The 19,654-nt window shown below is 44.4% G+C and overlaps 1 protein-coding gene across 2 annotated transcripts in view; it reads left to right on the top strand.

The window, feature by feature from the left end:
* rft1 (RFT1 homolog) overlaps window positions 1–19,654 on the top strand; it is a 93,941-nt gene that overhangs the window by 34,056 nt on the left and 40,231 nt on the right. For both annotated transcript variants that reach the window (XM_059649674.1, XM_059649673.1), the window contains exons 6-7: window positions 5,536–5,670; window positions 8,077–8,155. In XM_059649674.1, the coding sequence (XP_059505657.1) occupies window positions 5,536–5,670; window positions 8,077–8,155 (214 nt within the window). The remainder of the gene's footprint in view (window positions 1–5,535; window positions 5,671–8,076; window positions 8,156–19,654) is intronic.

The following is a 19,654-nucleotide window of genomic DNA, read 5'->3' as shown; positions in this document are numbered from 1 at the left end:
AGGGGATGGGGTAGAGAATAAATGATAGGGTAAAGGATAGAACCCGAAGAGAGGGAAGGGCAGTGGGATAGACAAAGGAGTAGATAGGATAAGCGATGGCCGAGTGGTATTATCACTAGACTTTTAATCCAGAAACTCAGCTGACGTTCTGGACACCCGGGTTTGAATCCCACCATGGCAGATGGTGGAATTGGAATTCGAAATTAAGTCTAGAATTAAGAATCGACTGATCACCGTGAAATCATTGCTGATTGTCGGGAAAAACCCATCTGGTTCACTAATGCCCTTGAGGGGACGAAATCTGCAAACCTCACCTGGTCTGGCCTACATGTGACTGCAGACCCACAGCAATGTGGTTGGCTCGCAACTACCCTCTGAAATGGCCCAGCAAGCCATTCAGTTGTACCAATCGCTACAAAGTCTCAAAGAAATGAAACTGGACAAATCACCTGGCATTGACTTAGGCACCAGAAAAGACAGCGGCAAAAACAGCCCTGTTGACCCTGTAAAGTCCACTTCATTAATGCCTGGGGGTTAGTGCCAAAATTGGGAGGGCTGTCTCACAGACTAGTTAAGCAACAGCCTGACATTGTCTGTAAGCTGTGATTCCATAAGTATGACTATGTCCCAGACACCACCATCACCATCCATGGATATGTCCTGTCTCACCTGGTAGGACAGACCCAGCAGAGGGGGGCGGCAGAGTGGTATACCGTCAGGAGGGTGTTGACTGCTAGTCATCAACATTGACACTGGACCCGATGACACCTCATGACTTCAGGTTTAACATGGGCAAGAAACCTCCTGAATACCATGTACCGTCCTCCCTCAGCTGATGAATCAGTACTTTTCCATGTTGAACAACACTCAGAGGAAGCACTGAGGATGACAAGGGCACAAAATGTACTCTGGGGTGGGGGAATTTCAATGTCCCCCATTGAGTGGCTCGGCAGCAGTACTACTGATTGAGCTGGTCCGGTCCTAAAGGACATAGCTGTTAGACTGGGTCTGCGGCAGGTGGTGAGGAAGCAACAAGAGGGAAAAATATACTTGACCTCATCCTTACTAATCTGCCAGCTGCAGTTACATCTGTCCATGACAATATCGGTAAAAGTGATCATCGCACAGGCCTTGTGGCGACCAAGTCCCACGTTCACATTGATAACAGCCTCCATCGTGTTGTCTGGCAGGACTACTGGCATGCCAACCAGCGAATGCTGTAAGTGACACAGAGCTAAGTGATCCCACAACCAACGGATCAGTTCTAAGCTCTGCAAATCCAGTCGTGAATGGTGGTGGACAATTAAACAACTCACTGGAGGAGGAGGCACCACAACTATCCCCATCCTCAATGATGGAAGAGCCCAGCACATCAGTGCAAAAGATAAGGCTGAAGCATTCGCAGCAATCTTCAGCCAGAAGTGCCGAGTGGATGATCCATCTCAGCCTTCTGCAGTGGTCCCCAGTGTCACAGATACCCGTCTTCAGCCAATTCAGTTCAGTCCACGTGATATCAAGAAACGGTTGGAGACACTGGACATTGCAAAGACTACGGGCCCTGACAACATTCCAGCTATAGTACTGAAGATTTGTGCTCCAGAACTTGCCGCTCCCCGATCCAAGCTGTTCCAGTACAGTTATAACATGGGTATCTGCCCGATGATGTGGAAGATTGCCCAGGTATGTCCTGTACACAAAAAGCAGGACAAATCCAACCTGGCAAATAAATGCTCCATCAGTATACTGTCAATCATCAGTAAATTGATGGGAGGTGTTAGTAACAGTTCTATCAAGCAGCACCTGCTCAGCAATAACCTGCTGAGTGACGCCCAGTTTGGGTTCTGCCAGGGCCACTCAGCTCCTGACCTCAGTACAGCCTTGATTCAAACATGGGTAAAAGAGCTGAGCTCCAGAGGGTGAGGTGAGAGCGACAGCCCTTGATATCAAGGATGCATTCGACCAAGTGTGGCATCAAGGCAAAACTGGACTCAATGGGTATCAGAGGGCAAACATTCTGGTGGTTGGAGTCATACCTGACACTTAAGAAGATGGTCGTGGCTGTGGGAGATCAATCATCTCAGCTCCAGGACATCTCTGCAGGAGTTCCTCAGGGTAGTGTCCTAGGCCCAACCATCTTCAGTTGCTTCATCAATGACCTTCCCTCCATCATTAGGTTAGAAGTGGGGATGTTAGCTGATGATTGCATAATGTTCAGACCATTTGTGCAGTCCATGTTCACATGTAACAAGATCTGGACAACATCCAGGCTTGGGCTGACAAGTAACATTCACACCACACAAATGCCAGGCTATGACCATCACCAATAAGAGACAATCTAAACCCCACTCCTTGACACTCAATGGTGTTACCGTCACTGAATCCCCCACTTAAACATCCTGAAGATTATCATTGACCAGAAACGCAACTGGACTCACCACATGAACACAGTGGCTACAAGAGCAAGCCAGAAGCTGGGAATACTGTGGTGAGTAACTCACCTCCTGACTCCTCAAAGCCTGTCACCATCTACAAGGCACAAATCAGGAGTGTGATGGAATACTCCCCACTTGCCTGGGTCAGTGCAGCCCCAACAACACTCAAGAAGCTTGACACCATTCAGGAAAAGAGCTTGTTTGATTGGCACCACATCCACAAGCATTCACTGTGTCCCCACTGACACTCAGAAGCAGCAGTGTGTACTATCTACAAAATGCATGCCAGAAATTTACCAAAGTTCCATAGACAGCACCTTTCAAACCCACGACTGCTTTCACCTAGAAGGATAAGGGCATCGGACACGTGCTTTCGCCACCACCTCCAAGCTCCCCTCCAAGTCAGTCACCGTCCTGACTTGGAAATATATTGCCGTTCCTTCACTGTCACTGTGAAAATCCTGGAATTCGCTCCCTAATAGCATTGTGGGTCAACTCGCAGCAGGAGGACTGCAGCGGTTCAAGAAGGCAGCTAATCACCGCCTTCTCAAGGGCAACTAGGGATGGGCAAGAAATGCTGGGCCCAGCCAGCAATGCCCACACCCCATAACTGAATAAGAAAAAAACAATTTGACTAGGAGGGTGAATAGTTGTTAATGGGAACTGTTAGTGACTGACAACGGTGGGTGTGTAGTGGCAGGCTATGTGATAACAAGGTCTGGTGTGTGGGGTAGGGGGGTGGAACATGGGAAGGTTTTGGCTGTAAAATTATTGAACTCGACATTGAGCCTGGAGGGCTGCAGGGCCCCCAAGCAGAAAATGAGGTGCTGTTCTTCCAGTTTGCGCTGAGCTTTGCTGGAACACTGCAGCAAGCCAAAGACAGAGATGTTGGCCAGGGAATAGGGTGGTTTGTTAAAGTGGTAGGTAATGGGAAGCTCGTGTTTTTTTTTGCAAGCAGAATATAGATGCTCTGTGAAGTGGTCACCCAGTCTGTGCTTCATTTCCCCAATGTAGAGGAGAGCACATTGTGAGCAGCAAATGCAGTAGAGTGGATTCTGGGAAGTGCAGGAGAAGTGTTGCTTCACCTGGAAGGTACGTTTGAGCTCTTGGATACTGGAGAGGGAGGAGGTAAAGGGGCAGGTGTTGCTCCTTCTCCGGTTACAGGGAAAGATGCCGTAGGGCTGTGGGGAGGTGTTGGGGGTGAAGAAAGTGTGTACCAGGGTGCCCCAGAGTGAATGGTCCCTGCGGAAGGCAAACAAAGTATGGGAGGCGAATAGTTGTCTGGTGGTGGCATCTCGCTGGAGCTGGTGAAAATGACATTTGATAATCTGGATGTGGATGCTTGTGGGGTGGTAGGTGAGGATAAGGGGAACCCCTTTGCTGTTGTGGGAGAGAAGTGGGGGGATGAGGGCAGAAGTGCGGGAGAGAGGTCAGTTAGGTCGAAGGCCCTGTTGATAATGGTGCTGGGGAATCCTTGGCTGAGGAACAAAGTGGACATTTCGGAGGCTCCCTTGTTGAAGTTAGCCTCATCTGAACATATGCAATGAAGGTGAAGGAACTGAAAGAATGGGATGGTATCTTTATAGGATGCAGGTTGTAAGGATGTATAGTCCAGGTGGCTGTGGGAGTCAGTGGGTTTATTGTGAATTTAGTGGCCAGCCTATCCCTAGAAATGGAAACAGAGATGTTGAGGAAGGGAAGAGAGGAGTCAGAGATAGACCAGGTGAAAGTGAGGGCAGGGTGGAAATTGGAAGCAATGTCAATGAATTTTTCGAATTCCGGACCAGAGAGGGAAGCAGCACTGATGATATCTTCGATATATAGGAGAAAGAGTTGTGGGTGGGGGCCAGATTAGGACTGGAACAAGCAATGTTCTGCATATTCCCTGGGACCCAAGCGAGTACCCATGACCACCACTCTGACCTGAAGAAAATATGAGGAGTTAAAAGAGAAGTTATTGAGGGTGAGGATGAGTTTGGCCATGTGGAGGAATGTGGTGGTGGATAGGGACGGTTCAGGCCTTTATTCCAGGAAGAAGCAGAGAGCCCGAAGGCCATCCTGGTGGGGGATGGGCGTTTAAAGGAATTACATATCCATGGTAAATCCCCTCCCCCAACCCACCTCCTGTCAGGTATTCACCATCCATCCTAACCTGCTGCTCTCTGATGCCGAATGTTCTGTACTCAGCAAAGATCTCAGTTTTATTCCTCTGCGCCCCACCTTAATGAAACTCTTCTTCCACCGTCTTCGCCCCCGTGCCCATTTCTTTGGACAAGAGTCCTCTCCCTGTCCCACAGACCCCTTTGCACAGCTCCAACATTATCCCTCCACCTGGACCCCTCCCTCTGGCTTTTTACCTGCACTCGATCTGTCTGTTGAGAACGGTCGACATGATGTTAGTCACCTCAATTTCTCTGGCCCCTCACCAAATCCAATCTAGCTCCCTCAAAACGGACTGCACTCTGTGCATTCAGATCTAACCCTGACTTTGTTATTAAGCCTGCCGGTGCTGTTGTAGTCTGGCACACTGACCTCTAAATTGCAGGGGCTGAGTGCCAACTCTCAGATACTTCTATCAGACACGTATTCCCTTCCCCTTCTGAATTGTCACTTGACAACAGCCCCCCTGCAAACCACCTTCTGGAAGCAGTGACTGCACTGATGCAGATCTGCCCCACTTTGGCTAATCAATGTTATCACTCTGCTGCCCTCTTCCAGGTATTCTTGGCATGTGGACATTTGTTGGTTCTCAGGTTTAATGCAACTGAATACCTGACAAGAATCTCAGATGCTTCAGCTTCAGCTAAAACTGCTTGACTGTCTTCAATCCAGTTTTACAGCAAAGGCTAGTCCTGCAGTGATGCCCTCAGTCACATTCTCAGCCATTTGGGCCTTGGGCAGTGTCCCTGGGCACAGGATGTTGATACTGATGGATGTGGGATACATGGTGCTAGATTAAAGAGAGGGCAACCTGCTTGGTGGGGGGTGATGGCTGGGGAAGCAGAGGTGCCAGAGAGAACAGGTCCTTCATCTATTATTTATTTACAGAACTCTGCTGGCATAATCTCCTGTAAATTTATTAACTGTTTCCTTTCTCTGACAGTTGCTGTACTCGGGTTGCCTCCTTACTTGTTACATCCTGTATTTTATGAAGTATATTGGTTCACAGGAAGCACAAAGGAGATCCTTCCCTCTCTCCACAGTAAGCGACATATTGCCTAAGTATCACTGTCACCAGGTAAGTGAACTGCTGCTCAATCACTGTTCAATAACACCCCTGCTTAAACCACTGACTGCTGTTCTTCCTCACTGTTCACTGCCCCCTCCCTCACCATTCACTGGCCCCTCTGTCACTGTCCTCTGACACCTCCCTCACCCACACTGCGCCTCCCTCACTGTTCACTTCCCCCTCCCTCATCCTCAACACCCCTCCCTCACTGACCCTCCCACACTGCCCTCTCCCTCACCGTTCACTGCCCTCTCCCTCACCGTTCACTGCCCTACCTGACCCTCTCTGTCCCCTGCCTCACTGTTCACTGCTCCCTCTGTCACCGTTCATTGCTCCCTCCCTCACCCTCACCCTCTCCCTCACCCTCACTGACTTTCACTGTCTCCTCCCTCACTGTTCACTGCCCCCTCCCTCACTGTTGATTGTATTATGGCCTCAGCTAAAAGCCATATTGAACACATCGGATCTAACAATGATCCTTGGATTGATATGCCATATATTTATTTTTTGTGATTATGTCATGTAATTATAATATACAGTAACAGAAATACAAGTTAGAAAGATCTTAACACAAAGATCAGGACAAATTTTTTTAACCTATCTCCCAATGCCGTCCATTACAGAGACCAGAGGAATTATTCCCCAGAGAGCAGGCTTGAGGGGCCAAATAGCCTACTCGTGTTCCTGTTCCTTATGGTATTATGGTCCACTTGTTTTGGATCTGGTGTTGTGTAATGAGACTGGCTTAATAAATAATGTTAGAGTAGATGATTCCCAAGGAAGCGGAGATCATAACATGGCAGAATTTAGCTTTCAGTTTGAGAGAGAAAGACTTCGCTTCGAAACAACTGTGCTAATTTTAAATAAGGGCAATTACAAAACAATGAGGGGCAGAGCTGGCTGGTATAGTCTGGCAAAGGAGTTTAGCAGCAAAGACACTTGAGAAATGATGGCAGACATTGAAGAAAATAGCTCATGGCTAACAACAAAGATATCTCTCAGTGAGGAAGAAGATTTTTAGGAAGTCAACAATGTTTAATCAGAAAAGTTAAGGAAAGCCTCAAATTGAAAGAAAAGAAATACGGTGGGGCAAAGATTTGTGATAAGTCAGAGGATTGAAAATGTTTTATAAACCAGCAAAAGATCACATAAAATATAATAAAGAGGGACAAAATAAACCTTGTGGTAAACTTGCAAATAAAGTCATGACAGTCAGCAAGAGCTCTTTTTAATGTGTAAAAAGGAAGAGAGAAGCTAAAATGAATATGGACCCCTTGGAGAAGGAGACATGAGAAGTAATAATGGGAAGGCAGGAAATAGCAAAGGAGTTAAAAAAGTACTTTGCATCAGTCTTCATGCATCCAAGTTTACTAAGTATTCAAGGGGCAAAAAAAGTAGTGGAAATAAATACAATAACCATTACTGGAGAAAAGGTATGAGGGAATCAAATGGGGCTACATACAGATAAATCCCCTGGACCTGATCAGGTGTATCCTCAGATATTAAAGGAAAAGGCTACAGAAATAGTGTAATCTCCCAGGAATCCTTAGGTTCTGGAAAAGTCCCAGAGGTTTGGGAAACTGCTGAAGTAATACTTCTTTTATAGAAAAAGGGAAGGAGACAATAAAAAAGGTGACTCTAGGCCAGTGATAATGGGAACTGCAGATGCTGGAGAATCCAAGATAATGAAATGTGAGGCTGGATGAACACAGCAGGCCAAGCAGCATCTCAGGAGCACAAAAGCTGACGTTTTGGGCCTAGACCCTTCATCAGAGAGCTCTGTGTTCATCCAGCTCCACACTTTGTTATCTTGGATTCTCCAGCATCTGCAGTTCCCATTATCGCTGATACAATTTTAACCCCACTGCGAAGCCTCTTCCAGGGATGCCTAACCTGAAGAAGTTACCCTCCTCCCTCTGGACCTCTCTGATGAAGGGTCTAGGCCCGAAACATCAGCTTTTGTGCTCCTGAGATGCTGTGTTCATCCAGCTCCACACTTTGTTATCTTGGATTCTCCAGCATCTGCGGTTCCCATTATCACTGATTCAGTTTATCATGCATCCAGCTGCCAGTCCTTGAGCCTAACAGCATCTTGGTGCCAAATTGGTAACAGTGTTCTTAGAGCAGTAATTAACACGCATTATCTTTTCAGGCCAGTTCCCAAAAGCAAACATCTGTTTTTTGTTCTTTCAAAGCAAGCTACTATTCAAAGTTCAGTTCTCAATTTCAACTCTCAGTTTCAAACCAAAAATAAAACAAAGATAATGATGGTCTCAACATTTGTTTTGATTTCTCAATCATATTTAATTTATTGTGATACATACAGTTTGGCACATCTGATTTTGTTGAAAGCGGTTTTAATTTCTAGTGTGATTACATGCCAATATAATTCTGCTAACTGATTTTATTTTTCAGCCTATCATTGATCTGAGACTGGCTGTTCTTACTTGGACCTTCTACAAACAATCTTTTCTGAAGCAGGTGCTGACAGAAGGTGTGAACAGGTTACAGACAGGGATCAAATGAATTTGCACATGTTTATCTGCCACGATGAAGCCTTGGATTTATTCTGTATATGTCTTTGCGTAATCTCTGGTGCAGAAATGTGTCTATGTGTCATAACGACAATATTTTCAGACATTGAATAATGTTTTATATCTGTCTTCACCGTAGAAATGATATGGAGGTGCCGGTGATGGACGGGCGTGGAGTAGGTCAGAAATCACATGACACAAGGATATGGTCCAACAGGTTTATTTGAAAACACAAGCTTTCAGAGCCTCACTCTTTCTTCAGGTGTTAGTGAGAGAGGTAGTATCAGACACAGAATTTGTAAGTAAAAGATCAAAGGGTCACACCATTGATAAGGATATATTAAACAAACCCAAGATACTGTTAAATCTTTAATCAGTTAGAAGGTTTTAATTGATTAATATATATTTGTAAATCCCTAAATTCCTTTCAAGTCACTGTCCTGAGAGAACTAAAGGTTTAATCAGTGTAAAGAAGAGGTGACATTTTAGGTCAGACAATGCATGTTAGGTATGAGGCCTTGTTTAGAATCTGTTTGTGTTTTGGTTTGAGTCAGACTGGTTTAAGTTTTCAAGTAGGAATGTATAAAACTCCACATTGACTGACTATCTGTCTATAAATTGTGTGCTTTTTGAACAAAATAGAATGTAACTACATATGCAAATTCACCCCATAGATTCATGTGTGAGAAAGGGGGTGTGAGCGAAAGTGTGTGTGTGTGTGTGTGTCTCTGGGGGAGGGGTGGGAGAGAGGATGTGTGTGTGGAGTGGAGAGTGTTTGTGTTGGGGGGGGAGAGAGAGAGTGTGTATGTGTGTATGCGAGTATGTGTGGTATTGTGTGGAAGTGTGTGTGTTGGAGGGAGAGTGAGTGTGTGCGCGGGCGTTGGAGAGAGAGGGAGAGTGCACGCGGGTTGGGGAGAGAGACTGTGTGTGTGCGTGTGCGTGTGTGTGTGTGTGAGAGCGTGTTCTCTCACACACTCTCTCACACACACTCTCTTTCTCTCTTGCTCTGTCTCCCACACACACTCTTTCTCTGTCACCTCTCCCAAACGCGCACATACGCTTTCTCTCCCCCCTCTCGCGTGCACACACAAACACATCACTCTCTCTCTTCCTCACAAAACACATCACATCTCAGCCGCTCACACAAGTGAATCTATGGGCCGAATTTGTAATTGCAGATACATTCTATTTTGTTCAAAAAACATACAATTTATAGTCAGTTAATGTAACATTTTATAAGTTCCTATTTTAGAAAAAAAGTAGTCTGACTCCAAATTAAGACACAAACAGATTCTAACAAGGCGTCACACCTAACATCACTGTATGAGCTAAAATGTCACCTCTTCTTTACACTGATAAAACCTTTAGTTCTCTCAGGACAGTGACTTGAAAGGAATTTGGGGGTTTACAAATACATATTAATCAATTTAAAACCTTCTAACTGATTAAAGATTTAGCAGCATCTTACTTGCTTATCATAGAATCCCTGCAGTTTGGAAACAGGCCCTTTGGCCCAACAAGTTTACACCGACCCTTGGAGTATCCCACCCAGACCCATGTGCCTATAACCCACCTGAGCTACACGTCCCATGAACAGTTGGGGCAATTTAGCATGGCCAATCCACCTAACCTGCACATCTTTGGACTGTAGGAGGAAACTAGAGCACTCGGAGGAAACCTACGCAGACACTGGGAGAATGTGTAAACTCCACACAGATAGTGGCCCAAAGGCAGAATTGAACTCGGGTCCCTGGCGCTGTGAGGCAGCAGTGTTAACCACTGAAACACCGTGCCACCCTAATTATGATTAAGGCATGATTATGACTAACTCTGTCACTAACTCCTGAAGAAAGAATGAGGATCAGAATGCTTATGTTTTCAAATAAACCTATCGGACTGTGGATAACACAGTGTGGAACTGGATGAACACAGCAGGCCAGGCGGCATCAGAGGAGCTGGAAAGCTGATGTTTTGGGCCAGGAACCTTCTTCAGAAATGGGGGAGGGGAAGGGGGCTCTGAAATAAATAGAGAGAGAAGGGGTTGGTGTTAGCAGGTAGATAGTGGAGCAGATAGGTGAGAGAGAAGTTGGATAGGTCAAGAAGGCGGGGATGAAGCTAGTAAAGGTCAGTGTAGCTAGGTGGTGATGGGGATTAGTCAGTGAGGTGGGAGCAGCAGATAGGTGGGAGAGAAGACGGACAGGTCAAGGAGGCAAGGATAAGGAAGAGGGCTGGTCTTGGAATGAGATCCGGGGTGGGGAGATTTTGAAGCGAGTAAAGTCTATATTGAGTCCATTGGGTTGTAGGCTTCCAAGGTGGAATATGAGGGGCTGTTCCTCCAGCATCATCCCCGCCTCCTTGACCTGTCTGTCTTCTCTCCCACCTATCCGCTCCACTATCTACTTGCTATTACCATCCCCTTCTCTCTCTTTATTTCAGAGCCCCCTTCTCCTCCTCCATTTCTGAAGAAGGGTCTCGACCCAAAATGTCGGCTTTCCTGCTCCTCCGATGGTGCCTGGCCTTCTGCGTTCCTCCAGCTCCACACTGTGTTATCTCAGACTGCAACTTCGGCAGTTCTTACTATCCCTGTTGGACTATAACCTGGTGTCGTGTGATTTCTGACCTTGTTCACAGTATAGAAGCCACAAGTTATGTATCAAAAATAGAAGGTATCCAAAAAGTTCCTTAGGGTGAGAAATGTAATATTCTTAATGCCAGTAAAGAAAATATATTAGAGTAACTTAGTCATAGAGACATTTATAGCACAAAGGGAAGTCATTTGGCCAATTGAGTATGCTAGTTCCACACAGAGCAATTCAGTTAATCCTTCAACTTGGTTCAATTACTATAACCTTGTCAGTTTGTTTTGTCGAAATATCCATCCAATTTCCTTTGGAAATCATTGATTGACCTCGTATCTGAATTCTTCATTGGCAGCTGGTTCTAGGTTATTACAATATGGTACAATTCAATACAGCACAGGAATGGACCCTTCTGCCCACCAAGCCCGCGAATCCCTATTTGACCTGCTACATATTGCCCAAATGTGGTTTCTATCTCTCTGCTCGCCTCTGCATCATGCACCTATCAAGATATGCCTTGAATGTTACTAACATGCCTGCTTACATCTCCTCCATTGGCAGTGCGTTCTAGACACCCACCACCCGCTATGTGAAAAATTTTTGCCACACTTCTCACCAAAATATTCCGCCCCCGCTTACCTTGTTCTCTTGTAGTTGACCTTTCCTCCCTGCCTTTTACTATCCACCCGAACTATGCCTTTCATAATTTTGGACCTCTATCAGGCCTCCCCTCAGCCTCTGTCTTTCCAGTGAAAATAATCCGAGTTTATCCAACCTCTGCACCCTCTCCAAAGCATCCACATCCTTCTGATTGTGTAGTGATCAGAAATGTACACAGCCTACAAAATCATGAGGGGTATAGACAGGGTGGATAGCAAAAAGCTTTTTCCCAGAGTGGGGGACTCAATTACTAGGGGTCATGAGTTCAAGGTGAGAGGAGAGAAGTTTAAGGGAGATATGCGTAGAAAGTTCTTTACACAGAGGGTGGTGGGTGCCTGAAACGCGTTGCCAGCGGAGGTGGTAGATGCAGACATGTTAGCGTCTTTTAAGATATATTTGGACAGGTACATGGATGGGCAGGGAGCAAATGGACACAGACTGTTAGAAAATAGATGACAGGTTAGACAGAGGATCTTGATCAGCGCAGGCTTGGAGGGCCGAAGGGCCTGTTCCTGTGCTGTAATTTTCTTTGTTCTTTATTCTTTGTTCTTTGTTTATTCCATACGTGGCCTAACTCAAGTTTTGTACAGCTGTAACATAACTTGCCAGCTTTTTTATTCTGTGCCCCAGCCGATGAAGGCAGGTGTGCTGTCTGCATTCTTGTCCATCTTAAGCACCTAATTACCACTCTCTGTATAAAACAAAACATGCTTTTTTGCATTCCCACTTCAACCTCTGCTATTTACTAATACCGCCTATCCCTGGAACTAATCCAATAAATTTCCTTTGCACCCTCTCGAGGATCATCACGTCTTTCCTAAAATGCAGTGACTGCAACTGGATGTAATATTCTGGTTGTCCTCTGATTAGCATAGCTTTGCTGATTTTGTGCTCAGCCTCTATTTATGAAGCCAAAGACCCCATATGCTATGATAACCACTTTTAGTATGTCCTGCCGCCTTCAAAGATTAATACAAATCCACCCTCAGGTCACTGTCGCTGAACAATCTGAAGGATTATGTCATTAAGTCTATATTGCCTCTCCCTATTCCATGTGCCCAAATGCATTAGCCTCTGACTTCTATGTATCAAGAATGATTTGATTTCACTCCTGTTCAATGAGTTCTGAGAATTCCAATAAGTCCAATGTGCTGTTTGCTAACTCTCACATATAGAGCAGTTTGTGCTTGAAGGCTTGAACAGATGAGCTGTTTGGGTTTTGTATGCTGTCTCCAGGGACCCCCTGTGTACCCAGTGTGGTCTTCCAATGTGCTCAGTGTCTTGAATGAAACCTCTCTATTTTGTTACTTTTCCAAGTTTGGCATCATTGCTGAGTTTTGAAATTTTACTCTATTTCCCAAGAACCAAGTTGAAACAATCACCCACCATGCTGTGGATACCGGAGAAGTATAAAAAGGTGGTGATGAAGAAACAGTTTATGTTTCAATCCCATTTCTTTGGATTTGAATAAGAGTCATATCAGACTTTAAATGTTAACTCTGTTTTTCATTCTTTACTGATGCTGCCAGACCTGATTTTCTCTGACACTTTGATTTATCTACCATGACTTGCTGTGTTCTCTCCTAAAGCTATTTTTTTTTAATCCACCGCACACTGGCCCTCCAATTTCAAATCTCAAATTTGTTAACCAACCTTTTGCATGAAAAAAACTCGTCAAAAAATTTTTCAAAAATCCACAACAAACAATATCGACTGCATTCTCTTAATCTATTTTCTCTGATACTTCATCAAAATATTAATTTAATTAGTCAAGCGTCATCTGGCTTTTAAAAAACCATGTTGTCATTCCTTAAATCTTTTCAGGTATCAGCTGTTTCTAAAACCTTATTTAACACTGGTGTTAAACTAATCAGTTTGTAACTTCTAGGACTCTCCATATACTCTTTCCTCAATGATAGAGCCATATTTGCAGTCTTCAATCCGCTAGAAACTTTGCCAAGTTTAAGGCAGGTTAAGACAAGCCTTTTCTGCTGTTTTTTTTCACTCCCACTTTTGACAACCTGGCATTGTAGCTATCAAGTGACTGTTCCTATCTAACCATGGCCACCCTTTCCACCGTAGTCACCTTCCTTTCAATTTCCACACAATCCATTCCCCCCAATATCTTTGTTTCTCTTACTCCATTATTTTCCGCTGATATTTGGTCCACTTGGCAACTTCTAACACAAGAACCAGCATTATCTCAAGAATGAGCATTCACTAATTGAGCAAATTCTCCTGAACACATTTCCAAAGTTCCTCCCCTCCTCGCCTGTTACTCCAACATTATCCCGATTTATATTTGCGTAATTAAAATTTCTCAGTATCATTGCTGTATAGTTCTTGCACAACTCGATGAATTCCTTGCATTCCATTTCTCCCTGACATTTTTGGAGGTGTATTGAATACACAAATAAGTGTGGTCTTACACTTTTTGCTTCTCTGTTGTAACCAATTGGACTCTGTTATTTTCCCCTCAGGGACATGCCCTCTCTTTTCAACATTACAATGTTTTCTTATTTATTACTGTCATCCCACAACCCTTTTATCTTTCTCTATATTTTCAGACAGTTTGTATCCTTGTTTAAATGCCGAGTTCTTACTATTTTAAGCTTAATTTCCATTGTTGCCACACATGGTTGCATACTGCTGTTTGTGCTTGAAACTCTCTGACATTTTTTGTTACCAGTGAGGCTAGGAATAGGAATAGTTAAATACATTGCCAAAGTGCTGATGTAGGCAGGAGGGCTTCAGGTATGTGGATCATCGGAATCACTTCCAGGACAACTGAGTCCTGAATTAGGACAGGTTGTACTTAAACTGGAGGGGCACCAGTATCCTGGCAGGGACATTTGCTAGTGTCATTTGAACTAGTGTGGCAGGAGTTTGGGAATGGGTGCAGAAGGTCAACAAGTGAAATGACAAAGGAGGAGTTGGAGACTAAGGTGAGTAAGGCTAAGAGGAGCAACAGACAGAGAGATGTTATTGAACGTGTTGGGACTGATGGTCTAATGTGTATTTGTTTTAATGTGTGGACTATGACAGGTAAGGCAGATGAACATTAGAGCTTGGATTAATATATATAACTATGATGTTGTAGCTATAACAGAGACTTTGTTGAGAGAGGGACAAGCCTAGCAGCTTAACATTCCTGATTTAGATATTTCGGGCAAGATAGAGAGGAATGTAAAAGAGGTATGTTACTGATAAGGGAGAATATTACAGCTGTACTGAGGGCATCTTGGAGGATTCACCAAGTGAAGTCATAAGGATAGAGCTCAGGAATAAGAAGATACTCTTATTTGAAGGGGTTGTACCACAGGCCTCCCAATAGCCAGTCAGAGATAAAGGAACAGATATGTAGACAGATTATAGAAAATGTAAAAACAAGGTTGTTATGGTAAGAGATAACGAGGTGTAGAGCTGGATGAACACAGCAGGCCAAGCAGCTTCAGAGGAGCAGGAAGGCTCACATTTCAGGCCTAGACCCTTCTTCAGAAAAGGGGAATGAACCTGGTCAGACAACCAAAGTTTCAGTGGGGGAGAATTTTGGGAGAAATGATCATACTTAGTTTTAAGCAACTTAAGAATATAGATAAGAGTGGTCCTTAGGTGAAAGTAAATTGGAAGAAGGCTAACCATCACAATATTATGCAGGAACTGGGGAATGTCAATTCAGACTGGCTGTTTGAGGAAGAATCCACATCTGGTATGTGGGAATCTTTGGAAGCCCTGTTGGTTAGAGTTCAGGACCAGCATGTTCCTATGAGAATAAAGGACAAGGATGACAACATTCAGAAACTTTGAATGACGAGAAATTGTGAGATTAGCCAAAATGGAAAAGGAGGCGTACATAAAAAGTTAGGAAACTGAATACAGGCAGAGCCCTCGAAGAATAGAAAGAAAGCAATAAAATTTTAAATAAGGAATTAGGAGGGCTAAAAGAGGCCATGAAATGGCTTTAACGAACTGAATTAAGGAAAATCTCACAGTGTTTTGTATGTATATAGGGAGCAAGAAGGTACCTTGGGAAAAGGTGGGTCAACTCAAAGACAAAGGAGGGAATTTATGCAGAGAGTGGAGTATGTGGGTAAGTTCCTTCAAAAATAGTTGGCATTGGTATTCATAAAGGAGAAGGGCATGTTGGATGATGAGTCTGGAGAGGGGTGTATTGATATCCTGGGGCATGTTGATATGAAAAAAGAGGAGATACAAGGTGTTTTGGAAAGCATTAAGGTAGACAAGTCCCCAGGACCTAGTGGGATCTATCCCAGAATTCTGAGGGAGTTGAGGGAGGAAATTTCTAGGGCCTTGTATGAAATATTTATATCTTCTTTACTCACAGCAGAGATCCCAGAGGACTGGAGAATGGACACTATCCTTCATTTGTTTAAGAAGGACAACAGGGATAATCTGGGAAATTAGATGCTGGTGAGTCTTATGTCATTGATAGGGAAGTTATTAGAGAAGATTCTTAAGGACAGGACTTACTCATAGTTTTGAAAAATATGGACTTATTAATGATAGGCAGCATGGATTTGTGTGGGGAGGTCATGTCTCACAAAATTGAGTTTTTTGAGAAAGTGATAAAGGTGGTTGATGACGGCAAGGTAGCGGATATTATCTACATGGACAGTAGCAAGGTCACTGACAAGGTTCCTCATGGCAGGCTGAGGGAGAAGGTGAAGTCATACGGGATCTGTGGTGAGCTGGTAAAATGGGTACAGAACTGGTTTGGTCATAGAAGACAGAGTGTAGTAGTGGAAAGGTGTTTTTCTGACGAGAGATCTGTGACCAGTGGTGTTCCACAGGGGTTAGTGCTGGGATCCCTGTTTTTTTTGTAATATATACAAATGTTTTAGAGGAGGATGTAGGTGATAAATATGAGATTATTCTCTTTGGAAGAAAAAACAAGAAGGCAGATTGCTACCTGAATGGCTGTAAATTGGGAGTGGGGAGTGTGTAGTGGGACCTGGGTGTCCTTGTGCACCAGTCACTGAAGGTAAGCATGTAGCTGCAGCAGGCGGTAAAGAAAGCAAATGGTATGTTGGCCTTGATCGCCAGAGGTTTCGAGTACAGCAATAGGGATGTGTTGCAGTTATACAGGGCCTTGGTGAGACCACACCTGGAATATTGTGTGTAGCTTTGGTCTCCTTTTTTGAGAAAGAATGCTCTTGCTCTTGAGGGAGTGCAGTGAAGGTTTACCAGGCTGATTCCGGGGATGGCGGGACTGACGTACGAGGAGAGATTGACTAGGCTGGGATTGTTTTCACTGGAGTTAAGACAAATGAGGGGATCTCATAGATGCTTACAAAATTCTAACATGACTAGACAGGGTAGATGCAGGGAGGATGTTCCCGATGGTGAATGTGTCTAGAACCAGGGGTCACAGTATGAGGATTCTGGGTAGACCATATACGAGGAGACATTTTTTTCACCCAAAGAGTGGTCAGTCTGTGGAATTCATTACCGCAGGAAGTAGTTGATGTCAAAACATTGAATGTATTCAAGAGGCGGCTAGATATAGCACTTGGAGCGAATGGGATGAAAGGTTATGGGGAGAAAGCAGGATTAGGCTATTGAGTTGGACAATCAGCCAGGATCATGAAGAATGGCAGAACAGGCTCAAAGGGCCAAACGGCCTCCTCCTTCTCACATATTCTATGTATCTATGTCTGATTAGCACATTTGGGGGTAGCACAAAAATTGGGGGAATCTACAGATAAAAAGGGAAGATTGTCAGAGGATACAGGTGGAAGAAAGGCAGATTTGAGACTTGGACAGAGAAATGGCAATGGAATTTTGTCCAGACAAATGCAAAGTGATGCATTTTGCAAGGCTTAATTCAGGAGGGAGGTATAAAGCAAATGACAAACCCTTAACATACAGAGGGATCACAGAGGAGGAGCGCTGAATGTCTTAAAACACACAGAGATGAATAAATCCCCAGGATCTGATCAGGTGTATCCTAGAGCCCTGTGGGAAGTGAGGGAAGAGATTGTATGGCCACTTGCTGAGATACTTGTATCATTGATAGCCACTGGTGAGGTGCCGTAAGACTGGAGGTTAGCTAACGAGATGCCACTATTTAAGAAACGTGGTAAGGAAGGTGCAGGAGGGAGGGGTTCAGATTTTTAGGACATTGGGACCGGTTCTGGGGAAGGTGGGACTATTACAAATTGAACAGTTGACACCTGGGCTGGATGGAACCAATGTCCTTGGGCATGCTTTTGCTAACGCTGTTGGGGAGGGTTTAAACTAATGTGGCAGGGGGATGGGAACCAAATATTGGACAGAAAGGAGGTAGTAACTAAAGCCTGTAGGGAACTCGATAATGGAGTCAGCGTGACTAAAGGGAATAGTAGTCAGGGAGCAGATGATGAACACAAAGAGACAGGTGGTCTGAGGTACATTTGTCTAAATGTGAGAAGTGCAGTAGATAAGGCAGATGAACTTAGGGCTTGGATCGGTACCTGGGATTATGATGTTATTGCTATTACTGAGACTTGGTTGAGGGAAGGACATGATCGGCAATTAGTTGTCCCAGGATATCAATGCTTCAGGCGGTACAGAGAGGGAGGCAAAAGGGGTGGAGGAGTTGCATTACTGGTCAAAGACGATATCACAGCCGTACTGAAGGAGGGCACTGTGGAGGACTCAAGTAGTGAGGCAATATGGGCAGAACTCAGAAATGGGAAGGGTGCAGTAACAATGTTGGGGCTGTACTACCGGCCTCCCAACAGCGAGTGTGAGATAGGGGTAAAAATATGTAAACACGTTATGGAAAGATGTAGGAGCAACAGGGTGGTGGTGATGGGAGATTTTAATTTTCCCAACATGGACTGGGATTCACTTCATGTTAGGGGTCAAGATGGAGCAGAATTGGTAAGGAGCATCCATGAGGGTTTTCTAGAGCACTATGTATGTAATCCAACTCGGGAAGGGGCCATACTGGACCTGGTGCTGGGGAATGAGCCCAGCCAGCTGGTTGAAATTACAGTAGGGGTCGACTTTGGAAATAGTGACCACAATTCCGTAAGTTTTACAGTACTCATGGACAAAGATGAGAGTGGCTCTAAAAGAAGAGTTCTAAACTGGGGGAAGGCCAACTATACCAAAATTCGGCAGTATCTGGGGAATATAGATTGGCAGAAACTGAAGGTAAGTCCACATTTGCTATGTGGGAGGCTTTTAAAGAGAGGTTGATTACTGTGCAAGAGAGACGTGCTCCTATGAAAATGAAGGATAGAAATGGCAAGATTAGGGATCCATGGATGACAGGTAAATTGTGAGACGAGCTAAGAGGAAAAAGGAAGCACACATAAAGTCTAGGTGACTGAAGATAGACAAAGCTTTGGAAGAATATCGGGAATATAGGGCGAATCTGACAAGGAATTAAGAGGGCTAAAAGGGGACATGAGATATCTTTAACAAACATGGTTAAGGAAAATCCCAAAGCCTTTTATTCATATATAAAGAGCAAGAGGGTAACTAGAAAAAGGATTGGCCCACTTAAGGACAAAGAAGAAAAGTTATATGTTGAGTCAGAGAAAATGGGTGACATTCTTGACGAGTACTTTGCAACGGTATTCACCAAGGAGAGGGACATGATGGATGTTGAGGTTAGGGATAGATGTTTGATTACTCCAGGTCAAGTTGGCAGATGTAGGGAGGAAGATATCCTAAAAGGCATTAAGATGGACAAGTCCCAAGGTCCAGATGGGATCTATCCCAGGTTGATGAGGGAAGCAAGAGAGGAAATAGCCGGGGCCTTATCAGATATCTTTGCAGCATCCTTAAACACTGGTGAGTTCTAGGAGGACTGGAGAATTGCTAATGTTGTCCCCTTGTTTAAGAAGTGTAGCTGGGATAATCCAGGTAATTATCAACCGGTGAGCCTGACGTCAGTGGTAGGGAAGCTGCTGGAGAAGATATTGAGGGATAGGATCTATTCCCGTTTGGAAGAAAATGGGCTTATTAGTGATAGGCAGCATGGTTTTGTGCAGGGAAGGTGATGTCTTACCAACTTGATAGAATTCTTTGAGGAAGTGACAAAGTTGATTGATGAGGGAAAGGCTATACATGTTATATACATGGACTTCAGGAAGGTGTTTGATAAGGTTCCCCTTGACAGGCTGATGGAGAAAGTGAAGTCGCATAGGGTCCAGGGTGTGCTAGCTAGATGGATAAAAAAATGGCTAGGCAAAAGGAGACAGAGAG

Source organism: Stegostoma tigrinum, chromosome 11 (assembly GCF_030684315.1).
Source record: "Stegostoma tigrinum isolate sSteTig4 chromosome 11, sSteTig4.hap1, whole genome shotgun sequence".
NCBI classification, from domain to species: domain Eukaryota; kingdom Metazoa; phylum Chordata; class Chondrichthyes; order Orectolobiformes; family Stegostomatidae; genus Stegostoma; species Stegostoma tigrinum.
The sequence above is the reverse complement of the archived record's forward strand: the minus strand, read 5'-3'. Positions and strand labels throughout refer to the sequence as shown.